Here is a 15214-nt window from a genome sequence, read left to right as displayed (position 1 = left end):
ACCCGGCAATGAAATACTGTCTAAAAAACGAGTGATAGAACATCACAAGGTACGGCTTGATAAAGGTGCAAAATTACACAAAAAAATTACAATGGAATATGCTGAACGTAACTGTTCCAGGTAGCTATTACTAGTAGGTCGAATTCTACCCAGTAAATGCGAGATATTAGTTTTGATTGCTCTCATGTGGATTTTTGTAAAAGAATCTTAAGGTTGACCTAGGTAGGATGCATAAACTTTTAAATAGAATATGTAATGATCTATTTATAAATCGTTTGAATTTTTTCGAATGAAAAAATCAAGTTGATAATACTGGACTAGTGCACAATGATTTATAAAATTCAAGCGGCTAACAAAGTGAAGTGAGAATGAAATGCGCATACCAATTAGGGGTGTTTCCCCCCAAAAAAACAAAACATAACAGCTGAGGTACTCACCAGTTATTCACTTGCAGAATGGTTAATCCCGTGTCTTGGGCCAACTGTTTCTTCTGATCCTCGGACGGGTATGGATGCTGGAAGATAAAAAATTTATTAGTTGGTGCATAATATGAAAAAAATGATAGTTAAGATCATGAATGCGTCAAAATGTACGTTCAGCACATATTATTACAACACCTTTGCTCTCTCTTACGTATCATTGTAAATAAACCACATCATGATGATAAAGAAGTAAGTCGTTATAGGTCCTTCTAAAAAAAGACTTGCAAGGATATGCGTGATTAAAATTACATTTCTACTGATAGGTGTACGTCGAAGACGACTTGCTCTTTATAACAAAAAACTAAAAGTGTTGCCAACGTAAAAAAATATCCTTATTTCGGAAGAGTTTAGTTTGGCCCCATCAACTTGGCCTCATGCAGCTCCAATCGTGGCTGGTTAAATCCATCATAAACGCTATCAGTAATTAGCTAGCAAAAACCGCAAAAAAGAGAGCGATTAGAGAAGATCAATAAGGAAATGTGGCTATTGAAAAGTCTTGCGTGATGACCGGCGCACGATGCAATCAAACCTCAGCTCTTGCTGTCCCTGCGTGATGCATAAACCCAACGCAGCGCATTAAACATGGGGTATATTCTCAAAACTTATACCAGCCTGTCACTTAAAAACAAGCGATGTAAGCAACACCTGTCAGTTGCTTATTTTCATGTGAAGGAGTTAAAACTGTATTGGGGTCATACAGCGTCAATCGTCGTTTAATGTTCCACGTGTTGTGTGTAAGAAAAGCTTGCGTGAGTTTTATTCGTTTCAATAACACAGCGGATAACACAGTTTTCAATAACACAGTTTTAACAGCGTTTCAATAACAGTTCACTCGATGGTGAACAAAATCTCTGAAGACACGAACATGAACTAGGATTAATAAGAAAACAGGACATCGTGGAGACCAAGATTCATCAAGGTATGAGAGTTAATTGAGTTACAGCTGAACGTAGATTTCTAGGCGAGAAATGAAAGAAGCGAGAGCAGGGTGAAGCGGATCACGCAATTTGGGCTTTAGAGGGCCGATTGCAGCGACAAAAACAAGGCAATGCACGCGATCTACACAGCGCTACGAGAGGTTTGCATGAGGACGAAGAAAGAAAACGTTTTGCACGTGTTGAAGCACGTCATATTTTAGTGTTACTGTAAACTGCAGCCAAATTAGGCATAGGCTAGCGGCGGAAAAAGTAGTCGGATGTTGATACTCAATAAAAATTAAAAAAAGATTAGTGTGGATTGAATATCGCCCAATTAAGAAACAATGACAGGGATAGGCAAGTAGGAAGGCACAGCTCAAATTATACAATTTCATCTGAGCTGATTAGATTCAAGTTTTTTACGCTTCCATGCATTGCTATTTGTTCATTTTGCTCTTATGGCATCAACCAACTTCGGATGAATATGAAGAAAATAGAATGAAATTTCCATAGAAAGATTGTCAAAGGATACATACGACATTGCAGTGAATAGAAAACCATTACGATGGTGAAGTGTTATTTTTTTAGGAGTATCCCTGGGATTCTATTGAGTCGCTAGAACTCGTTCTCTCCTAGTATTTCCCCTCTCACTCTTGACACTGACATATCACACACTCACTGCCCTCCCGTCTCCCTTGCATCACCCCTCGTGGTGGTGAGAGCTGTGCAAGGAGGGAGCGATACAAAGACTCGGGTTCTTGAACAGTGAATCATATCATGAATAGCTGCAATCTGTACAAAGTTCTCTCATCTTTTCAATTAATTATGTAAGGACCCTTCCCAATCGAGCACTTCATTTCAATAGTTTCCCAGGTTGAGCAAATGAGACTCTCACAATTACTATGAAGATAAAATGTAAAAAAAAGTCAACAGTGAAACTGATACATTTTCGCACAAGTTGAAGCTCTTCAACGAACGTGATGCCATATACCAAAACTCGCAGAAAATCCGTAATACATTGTGTTAAGTGGAAGTTACTGACACAACAAAACAACAAATTTGTCATGGAGAATGATGACTAAAGTCTCCATTACCAATAAATTTGAACGTTGCCTGAATATTACGGGCATAAAGGTAAATATTCCACGAAGAAATGCATTCCCTGAACATGAGAGGGAGCGGGAGGCAAGGGATGTGAGAGCGGGGGCGATACCCCGAGTGAAGGTAAGCAAGGAGCTGGTCTAATGGAAGAGAGGTGTCGCTCTGCCAGCCTGTCGTTCACCTGTCTCGCCACACACACTCGCGACACTTACTCTATCTATAATACGCGCCTCTTAAACGCGCCCTTTCCCATCAACTGTCGTTCATGCTATATTACCGCATTTATATGCGTTCTTCAATTCCCATAACTAACCTAAGATTTACTGGGAATACTCTGAATGATTCAAATTAAGAGACTTCGCATTTATTTTGCAGAGGGTAATGTCAAACGCCTGTAACTGTAAAATGAACATCGGTATCTCAGAGCTAAAACAGTTTGAAGTATGAATTTGAAGTAGCATATCTCCATCACCCAAAATATAAAATCAAGAAATCTATTGCAACGAATGAACAGACAAATTTCTTCTCGGAAATAAACTGCCAAAAAAAGTGTTAGGTATTGGATCGTTTCTTATTGCAATTGACCTAAATAATTCCCTGTAAATTCCCTGTATGGAGCTATTGTATATTTCGATAAAAATATTTCCCAAAAGACGCATTTCAAGTTACCAATTTAACGCGAATACATTTAGGGAAGAAAATTTAATAGGATTCGCAGGCTCGATTGTATGATTTGTTAAGCCTCTTTGAAAAAAACTTTCCTCGAGATGAGATGCAAATTTCGGTAATTTGAATTTGGGCCATTTTAACGAGCGGTGCAGCAAATAATAGAGTGAATGGAATTTCATTAAGAGGGCACATAGTTGGCAGTAATGAGGCAGTCTTTCAATTAGTGGCCGTAAATAAAACGGCATACATTCGTGGGACATCCTTTGTTTAATTTGGCGAGTACTGGAACAACAATGGCTGCAACTAACAGCAGCATCAATGAAGAATTCTTTGCCACAAAATAGCATCCAACTACAGCTATTTTCTGGCCACACACATCGACCGTGTTATTATAAGACGGGAACTTAAGTCGAGAAGAAATCAGGTCACTGACATTTTCCCAAACTTCAGTTGATAAATTCAGGTCAAGCGACATAAATATCAGCGATGATGAACGACGCCTGAGATAATCTAAGCCACAAATGCAAGTAAAAGTTATATATCAATGGCAAGTGTGGAGTCGCTATTCGAAACTATAAAATTCGAACACAGCTAGAGGCAGACATGAGTATGGGAAAGTGTGAGATTACATTTATAAAGATAATTTATTCATCCAACTTCATATGATCGATATAAAAAGAAGTGAAAGTTCGAACTTAAGGAAATCCAAAATAATTGCGACAGATACTTTTCAGTGGTATATTTCAAGAAAGTGAATGATCGGGACAGCGTTGCTATACATGAAATCTTGCAAAGCATCGCGCGGTGAGAGCAGCGGCAGCCTCGGCATGGGGTTCTTCCATACAAGGGGCTAGCAGTGACCCCAAGCGTCTCTGCTCCGTGCATTATGGAGGGCCACTAGAGATCATTTATGGACCCTTTATTTCCTGCTAAATGCACATCACTTACAACCTACGGTCGTAAACATTTTATCATACTCTTAAGTCCCATCAACTGAAGCCAAGACTGATACAGAGAAATAGAACAAATTTGGCTAAGCTAAGTTTATGAATTCGATTAATCGAGGATTTGCAGAAAGAATAATTTTCAAGTTGCGTACATTCAGAGACAAAAATTAAGAGTACCGAGAAAGTCGGCCATTTCAATTGAACCGAAAAGTTAATTGTTTCTAGAGGATCATAAATCAAGTAAATTTTTACTAGAAACATATGTTTCGTTATAATATGATTTCGCGATGCATAACGTATGCATTAATAACGGGAGTTTCTCCTGTAACGTGTGTGTTCTAGAGGCAACTGTTTCCAACATGCAAGCTCATTGCTTATGTTTTGTACCCCCCATAAGAATGTTTATTCCCGATGTGTGTGTGTGTGATCTTTTCTCAATCCAGTACGTATTGTGTAAATATGAGATGACTCAAAGATTCCTCCAATAAACCGAAAATCGGAACTAATGGTTTGAGCGACAGAAGTGGAAAGTGTTCGGACCACTTCAAAACGCGAGCACCATTAATAATGTATGGCTCATGCAAATCAGATAAGGCCTGCGAGATGCTGCACCAGGGAGATGCCTTCAGATCGCTTTCAAAATACATGCCATACAAAATTCAGCTTCGAAATCTGAATCATTGGCGAGAGTGCATGCAGGTCTCTATATTCTCTTAGGTTATATTTGTTTCCTATTTTTTTCAGTTTATATGCGAGTACAGAAAAATATTCCGATGACTCAATCCTCGTGTGCAAAATATAAAGTAGTTGTCACGTTAAACTGCCTAAAGAAACTTCTAATGACGAACAAGAAATATGCAAGTAAGAGATGAAAATAAAACGATGCTTGAATGAGCATGAAAGGGATCGACACATTTGGGAGACATCTCAATTTGAGGATTATTAAATTTTTTCCCAGCCGAAAGAAGGCTTCTTTATTTGAATCCTCGCAGAGGCCGGCAAGCGTCTTTAGTGAAGGTGCAGCGGAAAGTGGTGAACCAAAAAACCCGAGCTAGTCGTACCAACGAAGAGCGACTGTTGGGTTGTACCAGCTCCAGCAGTCAAGGACTAAAATGCATCTTTGATACTAATGCATAGACTGATGCAAGTGCTTGACAGGTAATGCAATTTCTGCCCTGACCTTAATACTCTTTTGAAACTCATAGCGATTAACAGAGTTCCGATGAATGTACAATTTCCAGTTAAAATGTATACAATAGATGAGACGTCGGAAATTCGAAGGACTTTGGAAACGTTAAAATTGAAATCAGTTTTATTCTTTCCTCGCTGTCTGCCGGTGCTCTACGGTCAACAAGTTGAGCAGGGCGCTGAGTTGTCAGTCTTGAAGTTTACCATCACATCAAAACAGAAGCCAAAAATTTCTCCTAGAGACAGAAGAGCGAACATCAGCTGCAATTTTTACACGAGATTCCAAGACAAACAGAAATCTTACAGCAAGTCAACAGAAATGGAAGCAAGTTCAAACACCGCTGCTCCGAAGATCACCAAAGGTTGGCAACCTCAAGACGGATGACTGTTGTCCAGCAAACAAGTAGACTGTACGCCGAGCCGCCTCTAAAATGGCTACCAGCCATCAAACACAATGCTTATATTGAAGCTCTAAAGCAACTTCGTGTGAAATACAATTCCAGCTTCCACATACCCAGTTAAGTCAATGGAAATTCAATCTAAATCCAGATCTAGCAACGAAGATTCAGAGAAACAAAACAAAATTTGAAATACATTTTGCTAATTACCAGTGAATTTTAACGAGAAAAAAATGGTTGAAACGGATGGGGGTATTAAATGTAATAAAGATTTTGAAAATAAGCTTTTGCAGTGTCATTTGGAGCACTCGTGTAACGAACATTATTTTACTTTTATTCTGTTCATTTGTAAATTATAAAAGAATTTTATGGAGAAATAATTAGCAGGGTCGACAGAGGGAACAGCAAGCAAGGCATAACCGAGAGCGAGGCAAAAAACGCGGAAGGGAACCGCGTTGAGGTCCGCGCACGCCCTCTGGGCAAGCCATCCGTCTTGCACTCTCGGTTTGAATATTTAGTTGGGCAAGCACTCGAAGAGGCAACCAACTGAAGAAATGTGCCTGCTACGCGGAACACAGCGATAGTGCATAGTCACTCTTACACACTCATGATCATCGTACATATAGAAGCACTACCTAGACGAGTTAGCTCTCTCTTTCTCTGCATTGTTTACTAGTAACCTCATATTCGTATTATTTTAAATTGAATTTTTCGTTCAGATTTCACATTGGGCAGAATCTGTCAATATACCAAATCTTGCTTTATAGTTTCTTGATTTAGCTTCACACAAAATATTCATGAAAGTGCATAAATTTATGATAGATGAATGATTCATACGAAAAATATCCATAGAAACAAAATATAGCAATATATATGTGTGCAAATTATAAAATGTTATAACATAAAAAAGGCAAAAAACACAGCCCTCATCCTCAAGGCAAATGAGTTGTTTGGAGTTGATTTTATAAAAAACACCGTATAATAAAAGTTATTTCAACGTCAGATGCCTGGAGGAGTATAGGCTTTTAAATGAGGTATAAACATAGAACTAAGTGAATTTGTGGTACTGTTTAGAGTTGAGTTAGAAAAATGTGACTACAGTATAACACGAAGACTTACTGTGAGGTGTTGGAAGAGCCACGCTCGGAGAATATTGGTCGCGACTTTAGGGAAGATGCCTCGCTTTTTTTGGTTCTTTTTGCTTCCGTCTTCGTCTTCTTCAGTACCGTCGCCAGAGCCTAGACTGGCGTTACTTGCGTCACCTGTAGCACCAGGAGACCAGGCTGGTGTGACAACAGTGATCCATGTCAGTCAAATACAGAGCGTCCCTAGAAGTCTAGAGGACTCGTAACGTCCTTAATGGCTACCGCATAAACCAATTCTTCAACCAAAGCCAAACTTAGTGCAATGAAGCCAAAACTTCTGTGAAACCAAATATCATAAGAAAACAAAAACTTTGTAAAGAGGACAGTAAGTTTAAAGTTTAAACGAAATGGAGAACAGAAATAATTTATATAAACATAACCAAAAACCAAAATTGTTAGAGCTAAAATAATTCACAGGATAGAGAAATAGAAAAACAAGTGAGGGAGAAGAGGGGAGTTAAAGATGCATTAGGGATGAAATTGGAAATATAAGACCGGAGAAGCACCAGAGTAGTCTTTTAGAGATGTGAATTGTACATGCACAAAGATGTTGAATGCGAATTGAAGAGAACGAGACCTCATAAATTACTACTGAATAAATAGTGTCTCTCTGTGTGCAAGGATGCTGCGAGATCTGTAAGCGATTCATGATCGTGGGTGAAAGTCAGTTCATGAGCTATACACGAGTAACGAATAAAACAATATACTATCTTTGATAAATGACCATTAAATTGTGAAAGGGGTTCAAATTCAATAAGAAGAATGTGACAAATTTTGCGATAAATGATTTTATCATTCTAACGAACGAAATTTTGGCCGTGAAATTTTCGCCAATATATCCTAAACATTGCGAAACAATAGAAAACAATTTTATAGGATACAATATGTATGTTATAAATAATCCGCAAAAATTTCGAAACATCAGTGGCCAATTCGAGTCGTATGAAATAGAAGACAAGCAGGCTGCAATTCTTACACTTGGTGCTTCCGCAATCGTGAATGATCATCGCTCTCTTGGATCGTTCATCAAGTTTAGGGTGCAGATCTGCCGTGGAAGATCCTGCTTCCTCAGCTCGTCCTCTAATGATACACTTACCAGGCATTCGACCTCACCGCTCAGGCCAATAATCGATATGGCTGAGAAGTTAATGTATTTCTAACGATCCCTACGATCTTCCTCAAAAAATCATCGAACGATGGAAATTTCCGTACTGGAAAAAATATTAGGTCAAAAATTCCGATGCTCACAGCTCGGTTGCGAAGATCGAAAAACTGTAAAAAACAGTGAAGTTCACAATCTCCAGGAATATAATGGTAAAAAAATAATTGCTAGTAAGAGAATAAGGCATACGGGACACGAGCCATGCACAAGTGTGGCGTCAATAAGAATATAATTTTCAGTGTCGGAAGGATTACTTCTCGTGAGGAAATTGCAAATTTAAAATGTGGAACTCGTTTTTGAAATCCGTACTATTTATTGGCATTCTCTAGCAAATGTTACGGAAAGGAAAAACGTAGAATTAACATTGCAAAACAGAGTATCGGGGAAAATGTTGAGAATTTGTATCCGTAAACTTTTCCGCGTTGACGATCGTTTTCTTTATAAATACCGAAGAAACGTAAATGCAATGCGTTTTTTTAAATTATTTGCGCCAAACCTACTGCACAGATCGACTCAGTTTTTTTTATGGAGATCTCGCAATACGCATCGGAAACAGCCATAATTCCGGGTCAAAAATAATTTGACGAAGATGACTATGCTCGGGGAAGCTATTAGCAAGAACCAAAGTGAGGGCGAAAATAGAGGCAAAGCTGAACCAACAAGGTCGTGTGTGTGGACGCGTATCTCCGGTAGCCGCTCGGTCAACACCATTACCATCGTCTCATCAGAATTGACGCTGTCAACTGACACTAAAAAAAATATAGATTGATCTTAGGCAAGCTAGGACTAAGCAAAACAATATCAAAGCGCGCTGAAAGAAATCGAATCGAGCGAATGAAATTCATTCCATATGTACCTAAAAATAGGTCTTATAGTCAAAAATAATATTCTTGAACGAATTTATTCAATGAATAATTAAAATGAAAATCGCGCTATCGATAAATTGCAGAAAAATCTGGTACAAACGGATAAATACACATCGAATGCGGTAAGGGCACGGGCGAATCGAAGCGCTTATAAATTACAGACATGCATCATTTACGTAATGTACATGTCACGGGACCGCGTTATCTGCCCGGAGTGGCTGCGAACACATCGTGGTGCATGACACAGCACGCATCATGAAGATGATGTCACCCCGCCACCAGACTATCATTGCAAGCAGTAGGACTATAATAGGATTAAGCCGCATCAATTGGAATAAGACTCGTAAGCGCGAGAAGTCCTTCTTAACATTTATAAAGGACATCACATGAATAGTAAATAAAAGAAATGCTTCGAGTGTTAACAAATATGATAAACAAATATGATATACATTTCATTGCACGACATAAATAAAGTTAAACCAATGAAGTTGGCCGATGTAGTAGTCCGGACACTAAAGGAAATGAATTAAAAAGCTAACGCATTTGAACTAACGCATCGTTATTAGAAAGTTGTAAAAATTATTAGAACGAGCATCTCGGTATAATTATTTACCCAAGTTGTCATAAGCGCGCTTTAGCTACGATTCTCACAAAATGACGATACGAAAAAAAAAAATAATAATCCTTCTTTGAAGTCATTTCACGAAAGACTGAGAACAATAACTCATTTATAATTTGAAGCTTGAAACTAAGCTTGAACGAGTTAAACATATACAACAAACGTAGGAGAGATAGAAATCTTAGAACATTCTTTGCGTACAAACATTTTTGGCGAGAAAACGCATTCTAGATTAGAGAGATACCGGTACGTAGCACACACACAGAACATAGAGATGGCATGAGCGGCACGTGAGAGCACATGCAGGACGGCCATCCATCATATGCTGGGGGATTCATCATAAGGAGATGTTGAGCGTGTAATTGTTTGTCACTTGTCGCACAGCATGGCAGGGGGCACGCCAATAAAGCCCAGCTCTACTCGCGCCCGTATCTCTCACGCGTGACCTGCCCGCACCACTGCTACGCAACCCTTCCGTCACTCTATCCTCACTCTCATTTGATCAGCATTTTCAATAAAAATTTATGATCATATAATTTAAACAGTTCTGAATAATTTTTCGGAGATTTTGCACAGATTTCATTTCATCGTGCATTTTTTGAGGTAATGAATATATAAATAAGGATATAAATTCTTCATAAAATGAAAACGAGTGCTTCGTCTCAGCACCTATATACAGAGAAATTATGACCCTATGGTGAATAGTAATATTGACTAGAGAGGAAAGAATATAAAAAATATCGACAAATAGTTGGGAATACTTGATACCTAAACCTTGACTTGCACGTACAGGCAAAAATAATAAAAGTTGAAGTGGCAAGAGAAGCCTCGGACCGCAGGGTGCCCGCTAGAGCTCAGTGATCAGTCAGGCACTTCGACGGCTGCTATGGCTTTGCTAGTATCTGGACTCATGCCCAACATGCGACAGCGATGTTGATGTGAGCTAACATTCACCTCAACAGCTTCAAAGATCCTTGCAATCAACGTAATTCTATCGTATCTTGGGAAAAAATTGACAACCAAGTACTATTAGTTCTAAGTAAATCTGAGTGAGTTTCCAAGTGAGAAGATCTTTCTAAATCTGCCTGATAATTACAACTTCCGAGTTTCACGAACAATAATGAAAATGGGTAAAGTTAATTCTAGAGAGAGAATAACACTAGGAATTGCAGCATCGGGCTCATTAATGCAGATCTGCTAACGGTTGTCAGATTATTCAAAACAGGACGGTATTCTTAGAATAAGGAAACCTTTCACAGTCTTCCTTCTTCACAGTTTTCCTTCATCTCCAATAATGCTACTACCGTCTCTTGACAGTTACACGTTTCCGTACTCGAGAACGCCACAAACTATTTATGATATTCGTCTACCAGAACATTGGATTGATTGGATAAGAAGGACTTGTGATCTTTTCTGCTACAGGCAAGTGAAACAGGATAATCTCATAAGTACAATAAACCCAACTCACGTAGAGAAAAATAACTGCCGAAAATAGCCGAAACAACATTTTATATTTTGCAGCAGAAAGTATCGCATATAAACACTAAACTCTCTATGACATGATTGTTCGGCACTGCTGGGTACTTATGTATGCCCAGTTTTCGTTTTTTGATCATCAACCGAAGACAGGAAAAACGAAAAATAATTTTACATTATTACGGAAGCTATTAAGTTGGAATAGTAATGAACACCGAAAAGTGACTTGTACATCTGGCTCATGAGAAGCTAAGTTAGTCAATAATTCGAAACCAAAAAATATTCCGTCCTGTATTTAATCAATAAAACCAGTATAATGCTAATCCATTGACACTGAAGAAGTTTAACCTTTAGAGTAAAATCATGCGAGGTGAGAGTTAATATTACGAGGGCTCGTATGATAGGCGAGCAGTGATGAGCGAGTCACAGACAGGCAGGCAGCAGGAGCAACACGAGAGCAGAGGCACCACGGCAACAAATGGACGGCCTTACAATAGGTTTAATTAGTGTGAAGTGAGAGTGACAGCAGCTAGATTTAGGAGAGCGAGAAGAGGAGGCCGCCGTCTCAAGCGATATAGAGACTTGCAAGATTGCCTTTCGACCCAGACCAATATGAGTCGGGTGAGGGAAGGTTCGTGACCAAGAAATAGAACATCACGATGAGAAACAAGGGAAGATCTGACGAAGAAACGGAAGAAGATTCTACAGTCAGTCTGGGATAGAATGAAAGCCCTGAAATAACATACGCAGGTGAGAGAAATTAAATCAAGCTCAACGGAAGGAATGTTCGCAAGGAAATACTAGGAGGAGAAATCCTAGCAAGATGAGCAAAAATATGTGCAAAAATCAACAGAACAAAATATATGTGTAAGAGCAAATAAGGTTCAAAATGTAAGGAATGAGAAAAAGTCCATAACAAGAATATTAACAACTAGATTAAATAGTGTTTGGCAATCAAGAACTCGAGCAAGTCAGACATACTATAGTCTGACAAACAAATGCAGTAGCAAAGTAGAACAGGTAGTCAAGATTTTGTCATGAGGCAGTTTATAATACTATAAAACAAACATGTGTAAAGAAAATAAAATTACAACAAGATAAAAGTGAATACAACTGAAATAATATAGAAACACCTGCAAATATATCAAAACTTATTCCTTATAGCCACAGACATATGTTCATTTACTACGTATTTATTCAGTATATCACACTTAAAACACTTATCAATTAGAAGAACTTTACCATTGAAGTTTTCGAATGCCTCACCTGAAACAAAATAGACAAATTACATTATTAACATGAATTTGGATGATGACATTAACATATTTTGCAATAATTTATAATGCTTGAAATTGTATTGCAAATATGACAATTTTGGAGCAGTTTCCAAGGCACAATGAACAAATGTACATCATAAGTCAATGCTTCAAATGATAATTGCGAAGAGGATTATTTTGAACCTAAATTAATGACTTTCTGGCTTTTAGAGTATAAAAAAATAAGTTGACAGGTAATGAATTATATATTGTTACATGAAAAATCTGCAGTGTATCAAATAGGATAGGAAAATAGTGACAGGAAATTGCTCACAAAACTATGCGCTAAATATTAACATTTATGGCAAATATTTTTCACTATATCTTTTCATTAGTATTATTTCATTTGTATAGCCTAAAGTGCTAGGTGACAAAAAAGATTAAACATACAATTGCATTGTTAGTGTTAAGGGGGAATAGCTTGACTACAAATTTTTGTCAATGCACATTATGAGTCATGCAAGTGAATTTAGGCATGCAAGATGCACGAATCTCTTTCATAACACGGGGACAGATAGTGGCATGCACAACAGATATCATAAAAAAATAATTTTAATCATAAGAAATATAGTACAAAAAATTTGTTATCATTGATGTCACGAGTTTCAAGCGTGCGCTTGATTTAAACTTTCAGGGGCAGATGCGGTAGGAGCCGACAAAAAACAAGGGACCCGTATCAATAGTTTTCACGTACGATCTAGGCCACGGATATCCATACAGAAGTTATAGATTAACTCTTGAAAATATATTTCTTAATCGAAAAAAATATAGAACACAAGGAAGCGTTAATTTTTAATGCGCTATTTCACGCTTGACATGAGGAGCAAATGGGGTGTGCAGCATCAAAGCGTGCGTACGGCAGTCGAAGCCTAAGCAGCGCTGAAGCACGACTGCTACACCCGTGTGCTGCGGCAATGTATATGGCAGCTTAAAAGACACTATGAAATGCGTTGTCGAGACTGCGGGTAGCGAAAAAATTATGCAGCAGGCCGCATATATGCTTCTCGTCTCCGTGTGCCAACAGTTTATTTCTTTCAAATGAACTTAGGATAGGAAAATTATTCAGTGTGAATGCTGGTTACTAAATTGCAGTCAATGCCTGAGAAGTTCGAGCATCAGCTTCCATAGATGGCAGACCCGTCTCTGTACCGTTGTTCTCTAAATGTGTGCAACAATTGTGTTCAGAGCAAAGTCACGGACTCGTTTCTTGATGCACGGTTAAATAACTCGGCTGAGAGTGAATACAAGAGTGCATTGGCGTCAGCGGTGAGTCGCGCAAGAGCGCCTCGCGCGACGCCAAATTAATGTCGGGACCTCGAGGCAAAGTTGGCGGTTAGAAGCAACATTCATCGTGGACGTTAAGATGACAAGACTAAGCGCGCGTTAACGTGCCGTGAACACCACTTACATTGCGGGACGCCGCCGACGCTTGCCGACATCGGTTCTACTTCGACCGTTTTGCTTCACCAATGAAATGATGAAAACCGCAATTGCTTGGGAAAGCCTTTGTTTAAATTTACAGCATTGCTCGCCAACCCAGTACTTTATAAATAATATTCATGATTATTCAGTACCGCCAACCAACTTAAATCAAATGTCACACATCAATAAGATTGACTCTCAAAACAGTATCGTGGTACGATGAAACATTGATGACATTTCCACTTTGCAAGCTCGCTCGGAACGAAAGAACTTTATGAAGCCTTTCTCTCTATTGATACCAAACCTCGACGAATAACCTGGACGATCAATTGACTGCCCCGTGACCAGAATTGCTAGGTACGATCAATGAAAAAAATAATTAACACAGTAATCAACGACAAAATCTACTCATGCACAATACAGATCAACTGGAATAACAGTTTGAGACTTACTCCCCAAACCCTCACTTAGCGGTAACTGTTACAATCAATCGAATACAGACGTGTAAATGATATGTATGGACAAAACTCTACGGAACAAACGACTGGAATTTCACTTACTCCACGCTGATTGGTACACTCGGATAGGCTGCCCGTTTGCAAGCGACATCAAGAATATAACGTTTACGCACGCTAGCTTATGATGGAAATATTGCCATATCTAACCAGTAAGGTCAACGCCAGAGTTAATCATCCGAGCATCTATTATTTATTCGAGATACATGTCTTAATAGGTTCAATACACGACACAAAATGCGATCAATAACGAGATACTTCCCGGTTTTTACGAAAAAAAATGCACTGAAATTTCACCGGCACTAAGGTAGATGCAAGAATCGACCATAACATTTCAAGAGCGACCAAAATCCAAGTTCGCATAATGAAGATAAACACTTAATTCGGACAGAGCAGAAAGAAACATGTTTTGACTTTTGGGAAGCTGCAAAAATCATGTATATATAATTATGTTAACAAATAAAGATCCAGAATGACCGGAATTAATTAATTTGTCATTCAACTTAAAACAAAACAAACGTGAACGTTCATAAAATTATATAAATGAGGAAGAAAAATGAATGTTTTGATCTTAAATAAACAACTTTCAGAGCGAGAACGTAAATTATATCAATACATTGTACCAACGAATTATCATATCTATATCAAGTTATTGAAGAAATTGCTGGCCTAGCCGCAAATAATTTGTGCGTCCAGGAAGCATAAATATCACTTCTGAATAAAACAATATTTAAGTACGTGAATGGTATATATAATGCAATAACCGATAGATGGCTTGAAGAAGACCGTACAGGAAGTGTGGGTGTGAGGTCAAGTAGGCATAGTATCGGTTTGTCTAAAGAAATAGCACAGAGAGTTGACAGCTCATCACAGAGAGGTCCTTTTAACGCCGCTATCGGGGCTCTCGACGATAATGCACGCTTTAGATTACACGCTTTATCTTTGACCTCGCAAAACAAACACCTTTGATGGTTCCAGCTGCCGCCGCCTC

At 38.5% G+C, this 15214-nt stretch overlaps 1 protein-coding gene across 2 annotated transcripts in view; it reads right to left on the bottom strand.

The window, feature by feature from the left end:
- Positions 1-433: 433 nt before the first annotated feature.
- The window catches only part of LOC108673414 (homeobox protein homothorax), a 152896-nt gene continuing 138115 nt past the window's right edge, over positions 434-15214 (bottom strand). Inside the window, exons 10-11 of one of the 2 annotated variants that reach the window (XM_047884554.1) lie at positions 6822-6985; positions 434-514 (exon numbers count right to left, since the gene is read on the bottom strand). In XM_047884554.1, coding sequence (XP_047740510.1) covers positions 434-514; positions 6822-6985 — 245 coding nt within the window. The remainder of the gene's footprint in view (positions 515-6821; positions 6986-15214) is intronic. The other variant, XM_047884555.1, reaches the window with a different exon arrangement.

This window comes from Hyalella azteca, unplaced genomic scaffold, assembly GCF_000764305.2.
Source record: "Hyalella azteca isolate HAZT.00-mixed unplaced genomic scaffold, Hazt_2.0.2 contig15593, whole genome shotgun sequence".
Lineage (NCBI taxonomy): Eukaryota > Metazoa > Arthropoda > Malacostraca > Amphipoda > Hyalellidae > Hyalella > Hyalella azteca.
Note: the sequence above shows the minus strand (reverse complement) of the source record. Positions and strands in the feature narration are given on the sequence as shown.